Source organism: Polypterus senegalus, chromosome 12 (genome assembly GCF_016835505.1).
Source record: "Polypterus senegalus isolate Bchr_013 chromosome 12, ASM1683550v1, whole genome shotgun sequence".
Classification (NCBI taxonomy): Eukaryota; Metazoa; Chordata; class Cladistia; order Polypteriformes; family Polypteridae; genus Polypterus; species Polypterus senegalus.
Window position 1 is genome coordinate 19,183,326 of NC_053165.1, and position 17,529 is coordinate 19,200,854.

The 17,529-nt window shown below is 41.8% G+C and overlaps 1 protein-coding gene across 4 annotated transcripts in view; it reads right to left on the minus strand.

Annotated features, from left to right (window-relative positions):
* Window positions 1–17,529, minus strand: part of dock3 (dedicator of cytokinesis 3) — a 919,050-nt gene that overhangs the window by 103,865 nt on the left and 797,656 nt on the right. For 3 of the 4 annotated variants that reach the window (XM_039772622.1, XM_039772620.1, XM_039772619.1), the window contains exons 24-26: window positions 10,149–10,341; window positions 9,675–9,802; window positions 5,881–6,027 (exon numbers count right to left, since the gene is read on the minus strand). In XM_039772622.1, the coding sequence (XP_039628556.1) occupies window positions 5,881–6,027; window positions 9,675–9,802; window positions 10,149–10,341 (468 nt within the window). The remainder of the gene's footprint in view (window positions 1–5,880; window positions 6,028–9,674; window positions 9,803–10,148; window positions 10,342–17,529) is intronic. The other variant, XM_039772621.1, reaches the window with a different exon arrangement.

Below are 17,529 nucleotides of genomic sequence, written 5' to 3' on the forward strand. Positions count from 1 at the left end.
GCAAAGATATCAGTTTGTGTCACACACCCATTTCCAGCGACCTCATGACCCATCATGCTCTCCCAATCCGTCTACTGACTTCATAGGAAAAGTCACCAGACACATGAATGTCACTGCCATGGTGAGTAACCCTCTCAACGAGGTCAACACTCTCTCCACAGACAGACACACTGCTGATGGCCATGCCCAAGAGGTCATTAAAGGCCTGGATCTTGGTTTTTATCCAAGACACTCGCAAGCCCAGACACTCAGACTCCTCGCTCAGTCTCTCGAGTGCCCCTATCAGAGCCTCCATTGACTCTGCGAAGATCACAGCTGCTGGTGTTGGTGAAGAAAGATTCACCAGTCAGGGACAACAACGAACAAAAATTCAGGAACCACTTCTTTACAAAATGAGTTTTTGGAACCTGGAACAAGCTACTGAGACATGTAGTTGAACCAGAAACCTTTGGACGGCTTAGCTATTAGCTAAACAAACAAGCTTGATGGGCTGAATGATCTCCTCTCATTTGTCAAGTGTCTTACGTTCTATGAACATGTTCGAAACTCAATGGGAGATCATGTAGTTTTGCAAATATTTATCACTGAAGTTGTGCCATGCATCCCAGCTTTTCTCCCATTTTTGGTTTACATAATTATTTATTTTTGTTAATGACATCTTTAACCTAATTAACATAATTATTTATTTTTGTTAATAACATCTTTAACCTAATTGGAAATAATTGTTTCATTTTGGCCAGGTTTTGTTCGTGGATTCTGCGTTGTTTCTTTTTCACCTTCTGGGTGTAACTTATAACAATATTAGCCTAAAATGTAAGGATGCCATGATAGTAATGTGCATTTAAAATTTACAGTAACACATTAATGGATAAATGCATATAATCTATGATCCCGAATTGGAAAACTGATGGAATTTTTGGATGTCTGACTGCCCATACAAAAGATGCACAACCCAAGCTCCCCTCTTATGGTGTCCCCCAGAGATCCTGGAAGTGTTGACAGAAACAAATGCTGATTGCCTTGGAAGCTGAAGGTTGACTTATTCAATTATGGTGACTGACAGCAGAGCCGAATGACAAGCACAAAAGGGGCCTCCAGAATGCAACTGAAAAAAATGACTTTGTAAACAGACAACTCATTTTCAAAACTCAGCTCAACATGCGGTTAAATGTATGCAGCAGCGTGTCAGATGTAGAAGGGGAAATGTGCAAAATACAACATATTTTTGCATAATTTAAAGCAGTGCGATGCTATTTTCTATGTAAAGCTATTAATAAAACGATGAGCTACACAAACAGTCACAGAAACCCTTGAAATAAAATTTGGCAAACATGTCTGGGGCCGCGTCTATCTTCCAGTAATATCTCAAATTAATGAAATATTTCAAGAAACATACTGCCTTGGGTTGAAGAAACAGAAAATCATTAGGCATATGTGAATCCTGTAATTCACTGTGAAAGAAAGAAAGAAAGAAAGAAAGAAAGAAAGAAAGAAAGAAAGAAAGAAAGAAAGAAAGAAAGAAAGAAAATGTGTCTTTGACTAACATCACCAGGCCTGACAGTGTAACCTGACAAGGTGCCCCACATCCTAAGGTATTACTTTTAATTACACTGTTTTTAGCAGTTAGGTTTATTCCCTGAAACCTCTTAATCCAGTTCAGTGCTGCCACCTCAGCAGTCAAACCCATGTTCCGGGAGACATGAGGCAGCAGCACTGTCCGCAGTCTCCTTTATTTATATTTCATGATGAACTCAAGCTGACCTTTTAATGGCACCCCTGGACACTTTTACAACCCACTGATCTCAGCATACAGGCAGAACGTAAGTGACACTATATGTGCTTGAGGCATGATGCCTGACACAAATGGTCTGATTAATGTGTGAATGGGTGTCAAGTCAATTAAAGGGCAGTGTAACTCATTCTGTATAGAGCTATACTCACGATAAATAAAAAAAGAAAGAAATAATTATATATGGATATACAAATGGAGTGGCAGCCTAGCAGTTATAGAGGCCCACTGAATCAACAAGCTAATTAAAAAGGCAGGCTCAGTTATAGGACACTCTCTGGATCCCCAGGGGTAGTAGGAAATCCACAGAGGTAGAAACAAAGGAGGGAATTAAAACATGAAATTAATAATGTTGCACATCCTCTCTCTGAAATACTAATCTGAGGACTTTCTACTAATGAATTATTTAGCAGATGTATGTCATGAAATGCGACAGGGGCTCCTTTATACCAACATAATGCCTCACTGGGACTGAGACTACCAAGTCAGACGTTTTCTTTTCTTTCTGTTCAAATTTTTCTTCTGTTTTAGTTTTTCTGGTGTGTGTATAGTCATTCAGTCATTATCCAACCCGCTATATCCTAACTACAGGGTCACGGGGGTCTGCAGGAACCAATCCCAGTCAACACAGGGCGCAAGGCAGGAAACAAACCCTGGGCAGGGCACACATCCGCACACCAAGCACACACTAGGGACAATTTAGGATCGCCAATGCACCTCACCTGCATGTCTTTGGACTGTGGGAAGAAACCCACACAGACACGGGGAGAGCATGCAAGTGAACCCGGGTCTCCTAAGTGTGAGGCAGCAACACTACCACTGTGCCACCGTGCCGCCCAGTGTGTGTGTGTGTGTGTGTGTGTATTTATATATATATATTGTCACGCACGCACGAGTAGGAGACCGTGGACGGATTTTAACGCACCTGGGAACACATTCGCCGGCAGGGAATAGCGGGGTACTAACTTTCTCCCTCTGCTTCCTCATAGGAAAAAGGACGCTCCGCCACCATAAGCCGGGTTTTGACCGCAGTACGGTACTTCCGCCCTTCCTCCGCCATCTTGTCCTGATGTCATCAATCCCATCCTCCCTCACGGTCCTTCCCAGCATTTCTCCACTTCCGGCTCCTCCCTAATAAAATGGCCCGACGCCATGATACGGCGTCGCGTTTATGAACTGTTTTGTTTATAATTTTGACCAGTTTTTTCGTTGTGGATTGTCTACAATATACGGAGACGGCAAACCCCAAACCTTTATGCTGTCTCCTCTTAAGTCTTTTACAATATATACTGTATATATATTTTGTCCAGGATCAGGAGAGGGGCGATATTTTCCCTTGAATGCAAGAGGGCGACCTCCCTGGATTGTATGGGGGCCACAGAGCTTGGAAGCTCAACCTTTTGGGAGGATGTGGCCACCACCAGGGGGCGCCCGGATAGCTCCGGAACTGTAGTCCGCAGCACTTCCGCCACAACCAGAGGTGTTGCCAGAAGAGGAGCTTGATGCCTATGCAGCACTTGCGCCACACCCGGAAGTGCTGCTGGCTGTTAATTGCGGAGCACCTGGAGTACTTCCAGGTGCGCTATAAAAGCGGGCGCCTCACTCCATTCCAAGAGCTGGAATCGGGTGGAAGAGTACAGAGCTTGCGTGTGAGGAGCGGAGGCGGCAGAAGTCAGAAAGAGGAAAGAGCATTATTGTGGCTAGTTTGTGCACTTTGTTGTTGTGCTGACAATAAAACGTGTGTGTTTTGGAACATTTGGAGTCCATGTCTGTCTGTGTCCGGGTTCAAGGTTCACTATATATATATATATATATATATGTAGTGGCATCCTTGCGCATTTCTTCCTAGGTATGTGATACCACCCTTTCTACTTCCACAGTCTTGAAAAACCATTCAGTGAGGATGACTGACCTCAACCCTTCCAGTCTCGGAGTTTCATAGGGATGACTGCCCAAATACAGGAATTATTGATCACGGAGATGATCTAATGAGAGGAACTCCAAGTCAGAGGACCCATCAGCAAAGCCAAAATGTTTAGATGTTACTTGGCCACATGGCCAGTTATGTTGCTTTTTCTCATGCCATTGCGCGCTGTTTTTGTTTTGGACCTTTTTAGTAAATGGGGTGGGCCATGTTGGCACCCCAAAATATTATGGTTTTATTCTGGACCATAATTGTTATTTACATTATATAATTATTGAAAGAGCTTCTATAAAATGCCAAATTTCCCCCAGGGGACAAATAAAGTTATGTCTGTCTCTCTGTCTGCCTGTCTGTCTATCTATCTATCTAAAGCACTATTCCCTTTTACACCCACCCCTTGCTATGGCTGTGTCCTCATTTGCCCAGCTCACCCCTTGGTCATGTTCCAGGCAGTGTGGGTTCAAGAGGCTCCCAGAAGGGACTGATAGTGTGCAGCCCACCCATATCATCACAAAGACATCCATCAGTCAATTGCAAGACAAACTCGTACACTCATTCACCCAAAGCTGATGTAAACACACTAATCAACATAACATCCTGTATGTGTCTTTGGGTTTCAGAAGAAAAAACCCACAGAGACACACAGAGAATGTGCAAATACACAAAGGAGATGTGCTGGGTGATGCTTCTGGAACCATGAAACAACACAGTGCTATGTAGACATATTTCAGACAGTCAAGCCTAATTTATAATGGACATGCCTGCCATTACCACATTGTCCATTTTTCCCACCTGAATCTCACCTCCAAATCACTCTATTGTTTTCAGTGGTTGTGTGTCATTACTCTTGTTAGTACTGTATATGTTCACCCCAGCTAATTTCTCAAATACAAACTCATTGGGGGCCTTTGTGCATTGCACAAAGTGGGGACAGGGAATTTACTTATACAAAGTCGCTGCTGAATGCCACCAATTAATGAAGTAACACTGAGTTGAATTATTAGGCAGTCGTGAGAGATATTACTGTTCAGTACACAGCAAGCAAATGCAAAGACTCGAAAGAAGTGCATGTTAAGATCTTGGTATTTAAATAAACAATACGAAGGAGGACCCAAAAATAACGAGATTTTTTTTTTTTTAAATCGTATATTTCTCAGAACATTTCCAAAATTTAATCACCCTCAAAATACTCTCCCTGAGACACAATACACTTGTCCCACCATATTTTCCATTGTTCAAAACTGTTCTGAAACTCTTTCAAACTGATAGCCTTCAGTGCCTCCATTGTTTGCTTATTGACCTCCTCTACATCCTGAAAACTCTTTCCTTTAAGGTCCCTCTTCATTCTTGGAAATAAGAAAAAATCACAGGGTACAAGGTCCAGGGAACAGGTGGAGTGGGAAACCGTTGTCATCCCATTTTTCATGAGAAACTGCTGCACACTCAATGCTCTATGTCGTGATGCAGAAGCCACTCGCCTCATCGCCACAATTTGGGTAATTTTCTCCACACTGCATCACGTAGTGGCTTGAGCATTTCAAGGACGCCGCCTGGCCAAATGAAGCGGAGGGCAGTCTAGTACAAGCACCTAGTGGCAAATGTCAGAACTAATGCTCCTCCAGCTTCCAGAAAAAAATTCTCGTTATTTTTGGGTTCCCCCTCATAGATGCATTTTTGCAGTATCTAAACTAAAGAATATTATAATATAGCGTTAAAAAAAGTGATTCCTAACTGGCAAAGTTAACCCATCCTAGTCTGGGTTACTTTGTACTCTGGTGCTCATTCCACATCTTAAAAATGTGTATTTTAGCTTAATTGACAATTCTGGATTGGCCAGTATGACTGTGTGTGGGCGTGTCTATGAATGTGCCATGTGACACACTGGTTCCTGCCTTACTTCTGACACTGCTGAGATGGCCACCACCCAGCACGATGCTGATCTGAACGAAGAAGGCATAGATAATGTGTGAACTGATTTTTAATATTATCCAGGGACATTGCTAAATGATTACTTTCATGTTACATGAGGTTCTTCTACTCTCCACCCTGATTTCACTGTGCAGTAGTGGAAAGGATCAGGAGCTGGGTGAAGTGGAGCAGCAAGGATGGGAAGAATGGGCAGTTACAAAGAAAGCAAGAAAAAGAACAGGATTTGTTAGTTACTAACAGTGATCTCAGCCGTGCACTGTGGGCAGCGTTGACCTCTTACCGCCTCCTGAGACTGGGATTTACTCATTATCGTGAGAAGGGTTTGGAGGAGGACATCCAGCAGGCTCTCCACCATCATCTCTACCTCTTCCTGCACAGATGTCTCCTGGAATGAGAATATAAATAAACAAAGAAAGCATCATAGTTAAATGAATCCAATAGAATCCTGACAAAGAAGCATTTTCAACATTAGAACCTCTAAAAGTTTACATTTTCTGTACAACAGCTGAGCCATATTCACATTGGAATGATGGGTGGCAAAGTGAAAAAGAAGAAACCAATTTAACTGTGAATTTTTAAGTCTCTTACAAATATGTTTGGCGGTCACTGGTATCCTGGGATTGAATCCCACACAATTGATTGATAAATCAAGTCAAGTCAAAATGTATTGATAAAAGCAAATTTAAAAACAACAGACGTTTTACCAAAGTGCTCTACCATAGAACATATAAGGCTACCATAAAGCAAACAATTATGTAAAACAGTTTGCTAAGGACTATTTCATTTCCGTTCTACTCCTCACGACGGCCTTATCCACAATAAAAGGTGGAAGAGAAAAGGTGGATTTTTAACCGAATCTTAAAAACCTCAACAGGAGAAGACCCAACATAGAATGGCAGATCTTTTCAAAATCTATAGACTCAGCTGAGATCTTGGAACTACAAGGAGTAGTTGAGCACATGACCTCAAAGCCCTCGTTCCCCGAGAGGGTATGAAGGAGATTGCAAATGTAATTTGGGGCTAAACCATGCAAGGCCTTAAAAAAAAACAATACAATTTTTAAATCAATCCGGAATGCCACCGGTAGCCAGTGGAGAGAGGCCAGTACAGGTGTGATATGCTCTCTTTTTCTAGTGCTGGTTAGAAAGCTGCTGCATTTTGAGCCAGCTGAAGGCACAACATTGCAGATTTGGGCAATCCCACATATAAGGAACTACAATAATCTAGCGATAATCTTATATATAAACATCTACACGTGGAAGTGTGTCTGTCTGTTTGTTTGGCCCGGAAGTGCGAGGCTACAGCATGAAGCTCAAAGAGCCGGCAAGGTGGCCCCAAGTTAACGAGTCGGAAGAAGAAAGGAGGACGAGGCTACAGCATGAAGCTGAAAAAAGCAACTCCGTCGCCAAAGTGAAACCGCCGACGAAAGACAAACTCGCTTAGCCGCTAATACACAAGCAAGGTGAGCACATTGGCAAAACAAGATCTCCGAGGAGACAGAAACTCGTGTAGCTGCTGATATACAACGGAGTTGAGCACATCGGCAAAACGAAACTACCGAGGAAAGAGAACCTCGCTTAGCCTCTATTGCACAAGCGATGCAATTGATTGATTGAAGTGCCAGAATCCATGGATTTTAGGAGTTTGGGCTTTTAACAGCACTGGTTTACACAGCTAATAATAATTATAATAATCTGAGAGATTTCAGCTTTATATTTTTTCAATAAATTTATAAACATGCTTTCACATTGTCATTATCGGTTATTGAGAGTAGATTGATGCTCAAAAATGGCAAATGTATCCATTTAAAATGAAACCTACAATACAATATAAAGTGGGTAGATGGTGACGGGGTCTGAATATTTTCTAAATCCACTGTATGAGGACCGGTGGATTGATAGCTCTGCAGCTAAGGATCTGTGCTGGTACCTGGAAGGTTGCTGGTTTGAATCCTGTTAGTACCCTTCAGCAAGGGCCTTAAACTGAAAATTGCTCCAGAGGTGCTGTACAATGGCTGACCTTGCATTCTGACTTCCAGAGGTCAAGTGAAAAGACACGTCGAGTGAAATTTCTCCTTGGGGATTTAATAAAATCAAATCAAAAATGAGGACAACGAACAAGTGCATCCAGGAGCAGGATTTGAACCCAGGATGCTGAACCAAAGAGCTGCAATTTGGATTGTTTTTGTTTAACAAATGAAAATGTATTCTATGATCGTCATAATGAAAAAAAAAGAAACTACATGTTCTTCAATTTTTTTTATACATTACAAATGAATTCATATGTGTTCCCATACTAAATTATCTACGATGCCAACAATCGTGTTTAGAAATACCATGATAAGATAAACGGCATCCATTTCTGTATGCAGTAAAAGTGCCCCCATGGGATTGTGTTACACGCACATGTGTCTGAGAGGCTTCACAGTTAGTTAGTACAACTGGAGAGGAGATACTTTAATTATGAAAGGCTTATTGCTATCACTTCCTCCAGTGGGGCCTTTATCAAATAATGACTTGAGGCAGTGAATACACATCAAATCACTTATTTTCGATCTTTAATTTATAATGAATGTACAGATAAGTGCAAAATCCTGTGACCTGGGGTTAGACCTTGCATGTTATAATTTTTTTACTTTTATAGGGAATAAATTAAAGGGGAAAGAGGAAGGGTGTGGATGTTTACTAATCTGACTCGGATCAACCTTGAAGAAAACCATTAGTTCACAGCCGGTCCCTACTCACGCCCCATTTATAGGTAGGTTCCAAAAATTACCATTGGGTTCAGATCATCCATAAATGCCTTTGGAGAAGATGAAACCAAAAGTCTACAGACTATTCACACTGCAATCACCATAACCAGATTCCCTGCTGGTACATCAAACCTTTCTGGATTGTTTTTTGCAGTGTTGTTTATCTCACATTTCATTCTCCATGACACTAAGAAGGTGGGTATCACTTGTAATAGACACCATGGATTGGCTGGCATCTTGACTAGGATGATTGGTTCCTTACCTAACTGGAGGGCCTTTTTAATGGAAAGATGTAGGTGGACTGGCAGAGACCAGGTTGGTTAGTGGTAACTTTCCTGGTATATAATGAGTGGACAGGTGCCTTTGCTTCTCCAGTACACTGGGTGGTGACACCCCACAGGTATACATTACCATTTGAAGAACTGAAGGGCTGCATGGGAGTTATAGTTCTGGTTGGCAGCCCTGTTGGGCTGCTGGAGAAAGATTATCCAATCAAAGGGATATTCCGCTTAACCTGGAAGTGCTTCCTGGATGCAATGCAACAGCACCAGAAGTATTCCCAGGTTTGGTATAAAGGAAGCTGATCTGCCTCAACCGTGGAGTCAGAATCGGGAGAGTAGTCAGATGAAGCTCACCTGGTTGGAGTGGAGAAGGGAAGAGTCATATTGTTAGAGCTATGGAATATGGTGGCTCTGTGGCTAGGGATCTGTATTGGAATCTGGAAGGTTGGCAGTTCAAATTCCAGAAGGGATCCTACTCCTAATCTGAAAATTGCTCTGGGGCGCTTCTACAATTGATGACCCTGAGCTCTGACCCTCAAAGGTCATACAAAAAGACAATTTCCCCTTGAGGATTAACAAAGTATATCAAATAAATAAAAAATCAAGTATTTGTGTCAATAAATCCCTTCATTAGCACCTGAAACTGTGTCTGTGCCGAGGGTGATCCCGCTCACAGGATCCTTATTGTTGAGGACCCGAGAGGCTGGACCAGGCCAAAGGGATGCCCATGTAACACCTGGCTGCAGCAGACAAATGTGCTGTTGCGTCTGGGGTTTGGGGTCCTGCAATGACGTCTAGTGGTTCACACTCTGTAATTATTTTCAAGATGGCCTAGAGACTTTGTGAAAGTACCCAATTACAAGACAGCTTTTTTTATTAGGACAACAGATTTTATGACTGGAAAGATGACTTTGAATGGGTGTTTATGCATTTTAGTAAAATGGCGATCAGGAGAATTTGCAAGTGACTGGGAGTCTGCCCGTGTGTATGGAAGATTACCAGTGAGCTGGCCTTAATGATAGAGAAGATACTGCCAAGGATTCCTGAGCAAATAAGCAGCTCTTTCTGCTGGCGCAGGTGGAGGTGGATGTGATGGAGGACCACAGGAAGAAGGATCCGTCGGGATTCTGAAACAGAAATCGAGAAATAATTCACTTTGAAAGAAAGTTAGAAACAAAGTACTTTTAGGACATGGACAACTGGACAAAATCAAGAATTCTCTTCTGCTGCTGCCGCCTCACACCTCTGAGAATTTTGGTTCAGTTACTAGCTTGGCAACAGTTTGTGTGGAGTTCTCTGCTCCATATGACTTAATACGTTTTTCATTTGCTATGCCAGTTTTACTTTTTTCCCCATATTGCACAAATGTGCATAGCATCACCATTTCTGAATGGACTCAATGGTCTAAAGTTTGACTACATTTGTTATAACAGATAGACAGCTGGATAAAAAGTCCAAAAGTAACATCTTTACCTGGGAATGAAAAGAGGCGACTGTCCACAGTTCGGGCAATCGACTGTAGTTTGACCACATCCATGGACTGGCCAATGTGAACCGTACTGGGCATGCTCCCTAACGTTCCTCTGACAAACTCGGCCACTTCTTGGACAGTGAACATCTGAAGCAGTTCATCAAAAATTGCAGGAAACGAGTTGAGTAGAGCTGCCTGGAAGAGCAGAAGAGAAAATACAATTTGTTGAATTTGCAAGCCATTCCCCATCCCAACTTTGTCCAGCATTTTTAGTCTTGCTCACGTTTAAGGAGATTTTGCATGTAGTTTCGCTGGAGAACACACTTCTCCTAGCCTATGGATGAATACACTACTACATCCCACCACATCTCTATTTATGTACATTATAATGAGGAAGATGCTCAGTTGATGATGCAAGTGCCACACTGGGCTGAAAAATGGACGGGCTTGAAGGAGGAAAGGGACTGAAAGGTTTCAGAAGAAGTGAAATTGGGTACATTGTCATTAAAAGACAAGGGGATGGAAGGAGCTGCATTTGTAAGGTGATAACCCTTCAAGTGAGCATGGCTGGCACATGGGGACACTGTTACTTACTGATAAAGGTGAGGGCCTTAGAGCATTGGCGCTCCAGGGCTGCACACAGTTCACTGCTTCATTCGCCTGTCCTTGGGGTGGCTGGGTTCCCTGAGATTGTGGGACATTGAAGGGGAATTGAAAAATAAACACAGGGGGATATACAAGGAAAAGGGGCCAACAGAAATACAAAGTTTGAATAAAAAAATAAGTTTAAAGGATAACTTTACTCTTATTTAAAACATAAAAATGTATATAAGAGGCATTCATTCAGATTTCAGGAGGAACACATTTTCACGATCATCTTGATTTTTACCTTTTCAAGGAGACATAACAGGACAATGTAAATGCTTTACAATACCTTAGATTGCAGTCCATAATTTAAAATTTTATATTGACCCTCAGCTGTCTCAAGGTCTCAAAGCCTTAATGACCTCTTGGGCACAGCCATCAGTAGTGTGTCTGTTTGCAGAGAGAGTGTCGACCTCGTTGAAAGGTTTACTTACATCAGCAGTTAGATTCATGTCTCTGGTGACTCTTCCTATGTTGTCAGTAGATGGATTAGGAGAGCATGGGGGGCCATGTGATCACTCGAAAGGGGTGTGTGATAGTCTTGATATCTCTACTAAAGGACGATGGTCCATGTCTTTAGAGTCCTGGTGCTCCCTGTTTTGCTATATGACACTGGACGCTATCCAGTGACCTCAGACATAGACTGGATTTCTTTGGTACTTTCCTTGAATACCGCTGGTTTGACTTTATGTCGAATGAGTGGTTGTTCATGGAGTCCTGAATGAGGCACATTACTTGCATTGTGAGAGAGTGTTAGTTACAGCACTATGGCCATGAGGTGTGATTCCCTGAGGGTGATCCTGCTCACAGGATCATCACTGTTGAGGACTCGAGCAACTGGACCAGGAAAAGGGGATGCCCACGTAACAAATGGCTGCGGCAGATAAATGGTAATTTCCAGAGGGTGGGATTAGACCATGTCTGCCTTGGCGGTTGCCAACCGGGATCCCAAGCTGTTTTGGCGTGTGATTGGAGCGGCAACGTGCTGTACCGGTGCCTGCTCCCCAACCTGACCTGACTCAAGTATTCAAACTTTTAAATTAAATTCTTATTCACTCTATTTTTTCTGATTAATATTAATGCCATTGGTTCTGGTGTAAATAGTGAACTTGTCAAATACGTAGATGACACTAAAATTGGTGGAATGACAAACACTAAGGTGGCAATAAAAAGAATTCAAAAGGACCTGGACAAGCTTCAGAACTGGGAGAACACTTGGAAAATGTCATTTAATGTAGAAAAGTGCAAAGTGGTACACATGAACAAAAAAAAAAGATTAGTTATAAATACAAGTTGGGAAACACTGTATTACAGGAATCAAACTCTGAAAAGGATTTAGAAATTTATTTTGACAGAAAGTTTTCATCATCTAAGCAATGAGAAGAAGCAATTAAAAATGTTATATCATAAAAATTGTTGAATAAAAATCAGGGGCATTATGTTTAGTCTATATGATGCACTAGTAAGACAGAACCGGGAGTACTGTGTGCAGTTCTGGTCACCACACTATAAAAAAGACATAGCAGCACTTAAAAGTTTGAAGACGAGATCAACTGTGAGCATCCATGGGCTTAAGGCCATGTCATACGGTGGCAGGATTGGAGGATTTACACAGTTTAGTTTCGAGCAGAGGAGACTGCATGGGGACCTAATACAAAATCAAGATCTTAAAAATCCTCAAAATCATTAACAAAGTAGATTCAGCAGAATTATATCAGCTTAAGAGTGTATCATGTATTTGAGGACCATTCCCCCACTCCATCCCTACTACATCAACAACTCCTGGCACTTCAACTGGAACGGCCAGTGATGAGTCCAACTCTGACCAACAGTAAAGGCTCTCGATACTTGAAGACCAAGTAAGGAAACAACTGAGGAAGGTATACACAGGAAAAGCCAGGGGACCAGATGGAGACATTCCTCGAGTTTTTAAGACCTGTGCTGACCAAATTTTTGGGGTCCTCTGCCACCTGTTCATTCCGTCCCTAAGGCTCCACAAAGTGTCGCTGCTGTAGAAAACATCCTACATTGTTCCTGTTGCAAAGATGGCAGGCATCTCTTCATCTAATGACTACAGACCAGTGGCTCTTATGTCTCACAGCCTGAAGACCTTTGAAAGACTCATCTTGGACTATATGAGTCCTCTTGTGGTAGACCACCTGGACCCACTACAGCTTGCCAATCAGACAAAGACTGAGATAGAAAATGCAATTATATATCTGCTCCACAAGGCTTATTCTCAGCTGGACAAAACTGGCATCCCTGAGAGGATTACAGTTGTTTGATTTCTCCAATTCCTTAAATACCATCCAGCCATCTCTGTTTAGAGGTAAACTCAGTGATATGCAGGTGGATGAACCTATGGTGTCCTAGATAATGGACTATCAACCGCAGTTTGTAAGTATCTAGGAATGTGTTTCTGATATGGACGTGAGCAGCAACGGAGCAAAACAGGGAACAGGCCTGTATCCTTTTCTCTTCAGTCTGTATAGCTCTGACTGTAAATGCAACAGCAGGCCATGTCACTTGCAGAAATTCTCAGTTGGGTCTGTACCTATGGGGGTATTGGTAAGGAGGGTGAGACAGCGTATGAGAGTCAGGTGGAGAATTTTATTTTTTTGTCCTGAAAGAATTGTCTGCAACTTAACATCAGCAAAACCAAGGAACTGGTTATTGACTTTCACCACACCAAAGAAACTCTACACTAAGTCAGTATTGAAGGAGTGGATGTAGAGGTGGCACACAGCTGAAAGTACATGGGGGATCCACATCAATGACAGGCTGAGCTGGTCCTGTAACACAGAGGAACTATGCAAGAAAGAGCAGAGCACACTGTTTTTTCCTAGGAGATTGCGTTACTTCAATGTGGTTAGTGACATCCTTTTCATGTTCAACAACACTGTGATGGCCAGTGTGATTTTATATGTTGTGGTATGCTGGACTAGTGACATCACTTCACCAGATCAACAAGGAACTTAAAAAGGCTTTCTCAGTTATGGGTCAAATTTTTAATGCTCTGCAGGTAGTAGTAGAGGAGAGAACAAAGAGAAAGCTGATGGCCATTATGAACGATGCTGCACATCTTCTCTTTGACACACTGAGGACTTTAGTCAAAGAATTATTCAGGAGTGTGTCAGGAAATGCTACTGGGGCTCCTCTATATCAACAGCAATATACTGTTGTACTACAATAACACTGACTATAACAGCCAACTTGGAACTTTTCTGTCTTTCTTCTGCTGTATATTTATTTATTTATTGAACATCTGTAAAAAGCCACATTTGCCCCTGGAACAAATAAAGTTTGTTTGTTTGTTCTATCTATCTATCTATCTATCTATCTATCTATCTATCTATCTATCTATCTATCTATCTATCTATCTATCATATATACTAGCGGATAAGTTCTACTAAAGATAAGTCGGGACTTGATTTTATCATATAATTTCTGGTATTTTATAATGTCGGTCGTATAAGTTGAATGCGGAAAACTCACGCTATTGGTCCAAGAGATTATGATATGCTAATGCCCACCTGAGAGAGTAACCACAGAGCACACTGCCTTTTTTTCTATGTGGGTGCGGCAATGCGTTGTATCAGCGTGTGCTCCTAACCTCTCTCTTTCTCTATTGTGACTACATGAGCACACGGTAATAGCCGAACTATTCCAAAGCAATGTTTGCACTGATTTGTGTTTTTTGTATCTCTCACCCTCATACATCTTTATTGTAAGAGTATCCCTTATCTACGATGGAGCGTTCAATCAGAAGAAAATATGAAGCTGGGTTTAAATTAAACGTTGTTGAAGTAGCGAAAGAAATTGGTAACTGAGCTGTTGCAACAAAATTCGATGTGTCTGAGAAACTGATATGAAATTGGAGGAGGCAAGAAGATTAAGAAAATTAAGTGTCAACGGGCGTATAAGTCAGGGTCCGATTTTATGATCGATTTTTCAGGTTTCAAGACCCGACTTATACGTGAGTATATACGGTATCTATCTATCTATCTATCTATCTATCTATCTATCTATCTATCTATCTATCTATCTATCTATCTATCTATCTATCTATCTGTCTGTCTGTCTGTCTATCTATCTATCTATCTAATCAGTCAGCGGAAGGCAGATATCTAAGGAAGTGACTGAACTAACAGTTTGCATTTCCTCACCATGTCTGCATGTTTTGTTGTCTAGTTTCCCCAAAAAGTCGTGTCTAAAAAGGTTGCCTGGTGAGTTCTTGGCCATAGATAACTGTGGATTTAGGTTTGTGAGAGATCTCCATTCTTGAATTACATGCTGCTGAGATGGCCTCCAACCCCAATGCCCTGAATTAGATTATGTGAGTTTCACAATGTTATATGTCAATTCTGAACTCTAATTTCATGCAGAGAAGTTCGTGTAACTCTACTGGTAAAGATTTCATCATGAACGTGACAAGATTTTTTTTTCCATTCAGTATTTCAGATGGCATTGTATTCATTTTAAGGTTTTTACCCCACAAGGAAATGGTTTTGAAAATGAGTAGGTGAAGTCTGAAACCTCCGAGACGTTTCTAAACTACATTACTCTCTGGAGATGAGGAAGTCAAAATGATAAAATGATAACTAAAGCCAGAACATGGAGGGGTTTTATTCTGAATTTGTCATCTTCTGAACAATTTGTATGTAATTTAATTGATGCTAGATTTAAAAAGAAATGAAAGGAAGTGAATGGTGTTTGGGGATTTCTGCAAATCTCCAGCACAGCAGGACCATTCAGAGTCCTTCATGGGCTTTGCATTTTTTAACTTTTTTATTAAATTATAGCTCTACTCAAACTTTCAATACAAAAATGTGAAAACAAAATCGCTGCAGGCACCATTTGTAGTCTCAAGATATTTTTAATTAGGTAGAAAGTGGAAAAAACAAGGTTTCCTGGGACAGAATTAATTAATTATGAAACAGCAATGAAACAAGTACCATTAATATACTTGGTATTTTTTTTTAATCTTTGTGTGCAGAGAATACAGACAGGACTCCCACAAAGAAAAAACAGCATGTGCATTAAATACATTTTTCCGTTCTAAATTGGCTTCATGGGTGCATTTGTGTGAGTAGTCCTGTCCAGTTCTGGCAAGATGGTCACCTATTCCACCCTAAATTGCTTTGGACTTACATCAAGAGGCATCTCAGTTCAAAGATTTGCACTGTGGTGAACTGTTGTTGATTAGCTGCAAACTTGCAGAATTTGGTCTAGAAGTGCATACATGGCAGCATGAACTAAATGGACATCTCCAATTATTCAACTGCACACAGCCCATCTCTAAACTGAATAAACTGTGAATTTCCCCTTGGGATTAATAAAGTATCTATCTATCTATCTATCTATCTATCTATCTATCTATCTATCTATCTATCTATCTATCTATCTATCTATCTATCTATCTATACACAGTGAACAATGTGCTTCCTGGTGACGTCAGCTAATCTCTCTCTGTGTCAGCACCCACCATTTTCCATACAGCGTTACACTACACTCCACCAATCCACAATGCAAAGATTTACACTATGGTGAACTGTCGATGGTTAGCTGCAAACCTGCAGCATCCAGCCTCGAAGCAAGTGCTTTGCAGCATGAGCAAAATGTAGAGATCCAATTATTCAGCTGTGCAGAGACCATCTATAAATACTGTGAATGATGTACTTCCTGGTGATGTCAGCTAATCTCGCTCTGTGTCAGCACCCACCATTTTCCATCCAGCGTTCCACTACACTCCACCCGTCCACAATGCAAACCCCGTTCTTTTTGCCAACTGAATTGATGTAAACCCAAACCACGAAGCATCTCAGTTTAAAAATTTACACTAAGGTGAACTGTCAGTGGTTAACTGCGAACGTGCAGCATTGAGCCCTGAAGCAAGGACTTTACAGTGTGAGCTAAATGGAGAGATCCAATTATTCATCTATAAATACTGTGAATGATGTGTTTACTGATGATGTCAGCTAATCACTTTCTGTGTCAGCACCCACCATTCTCCACACAGTGGTCCACTACACTCCACCTGTAAACAATGCAAATCCCATCCTTGTAGCCAACTGAACTGCTGTGGACTCACACCATGAAGCATTTCAGTTTGAAGAGTTGCACTATGGTGAAGTGTTGCTGGTTAGCTGTAAACCTACAGCATCCAGCCCACAAACAAGTACTTTGCAGTGTGAGCTCAATAGAGAGCTCTAATTAGTCAACTGCACAGAGTCTCTCTCTGAATACTCTGAATGGTGGCTTTCTGGTGTCCATCAGCTAATCCCTTTCAGCATTAGTACCCACCGTCTTCTGGGCAGCGTTGCAACTACACACCCCTGGCCTTGAATTTGATTAAACAGGATTGATGAAGTTATGTTATAATAGGGGCGGCACGGTGGTGCAGTGGTAGCGCTGCTGCCTCGCAGTTAGGAGACTCGGGTTCGCTTCCTGGGTCCTCCCTGCGTGGAGTTTGCATGTTCTCCCCGTGTCTGCGTGGGTTTCCTCCGGGCGCTCCGGTTTCCTCCCACAATCCAAAGATATGCAGGTTAGGTGGATTGGCGATTCTAAATTGGCCCTAGTGTGTGCTTGGTGTGTTTGTGTGTTTGTGTGTGTCCTGCGGTGGGTTGGCACCCTGCCCAGGATTGGTTCCTGCCTTGTGCCCTGTGTTGGCTGGGATTGGCTCCAGCAGACCCCCATGACCCTGTATTCGGATTCAGCGGGTTAGAAAATGGATGGATG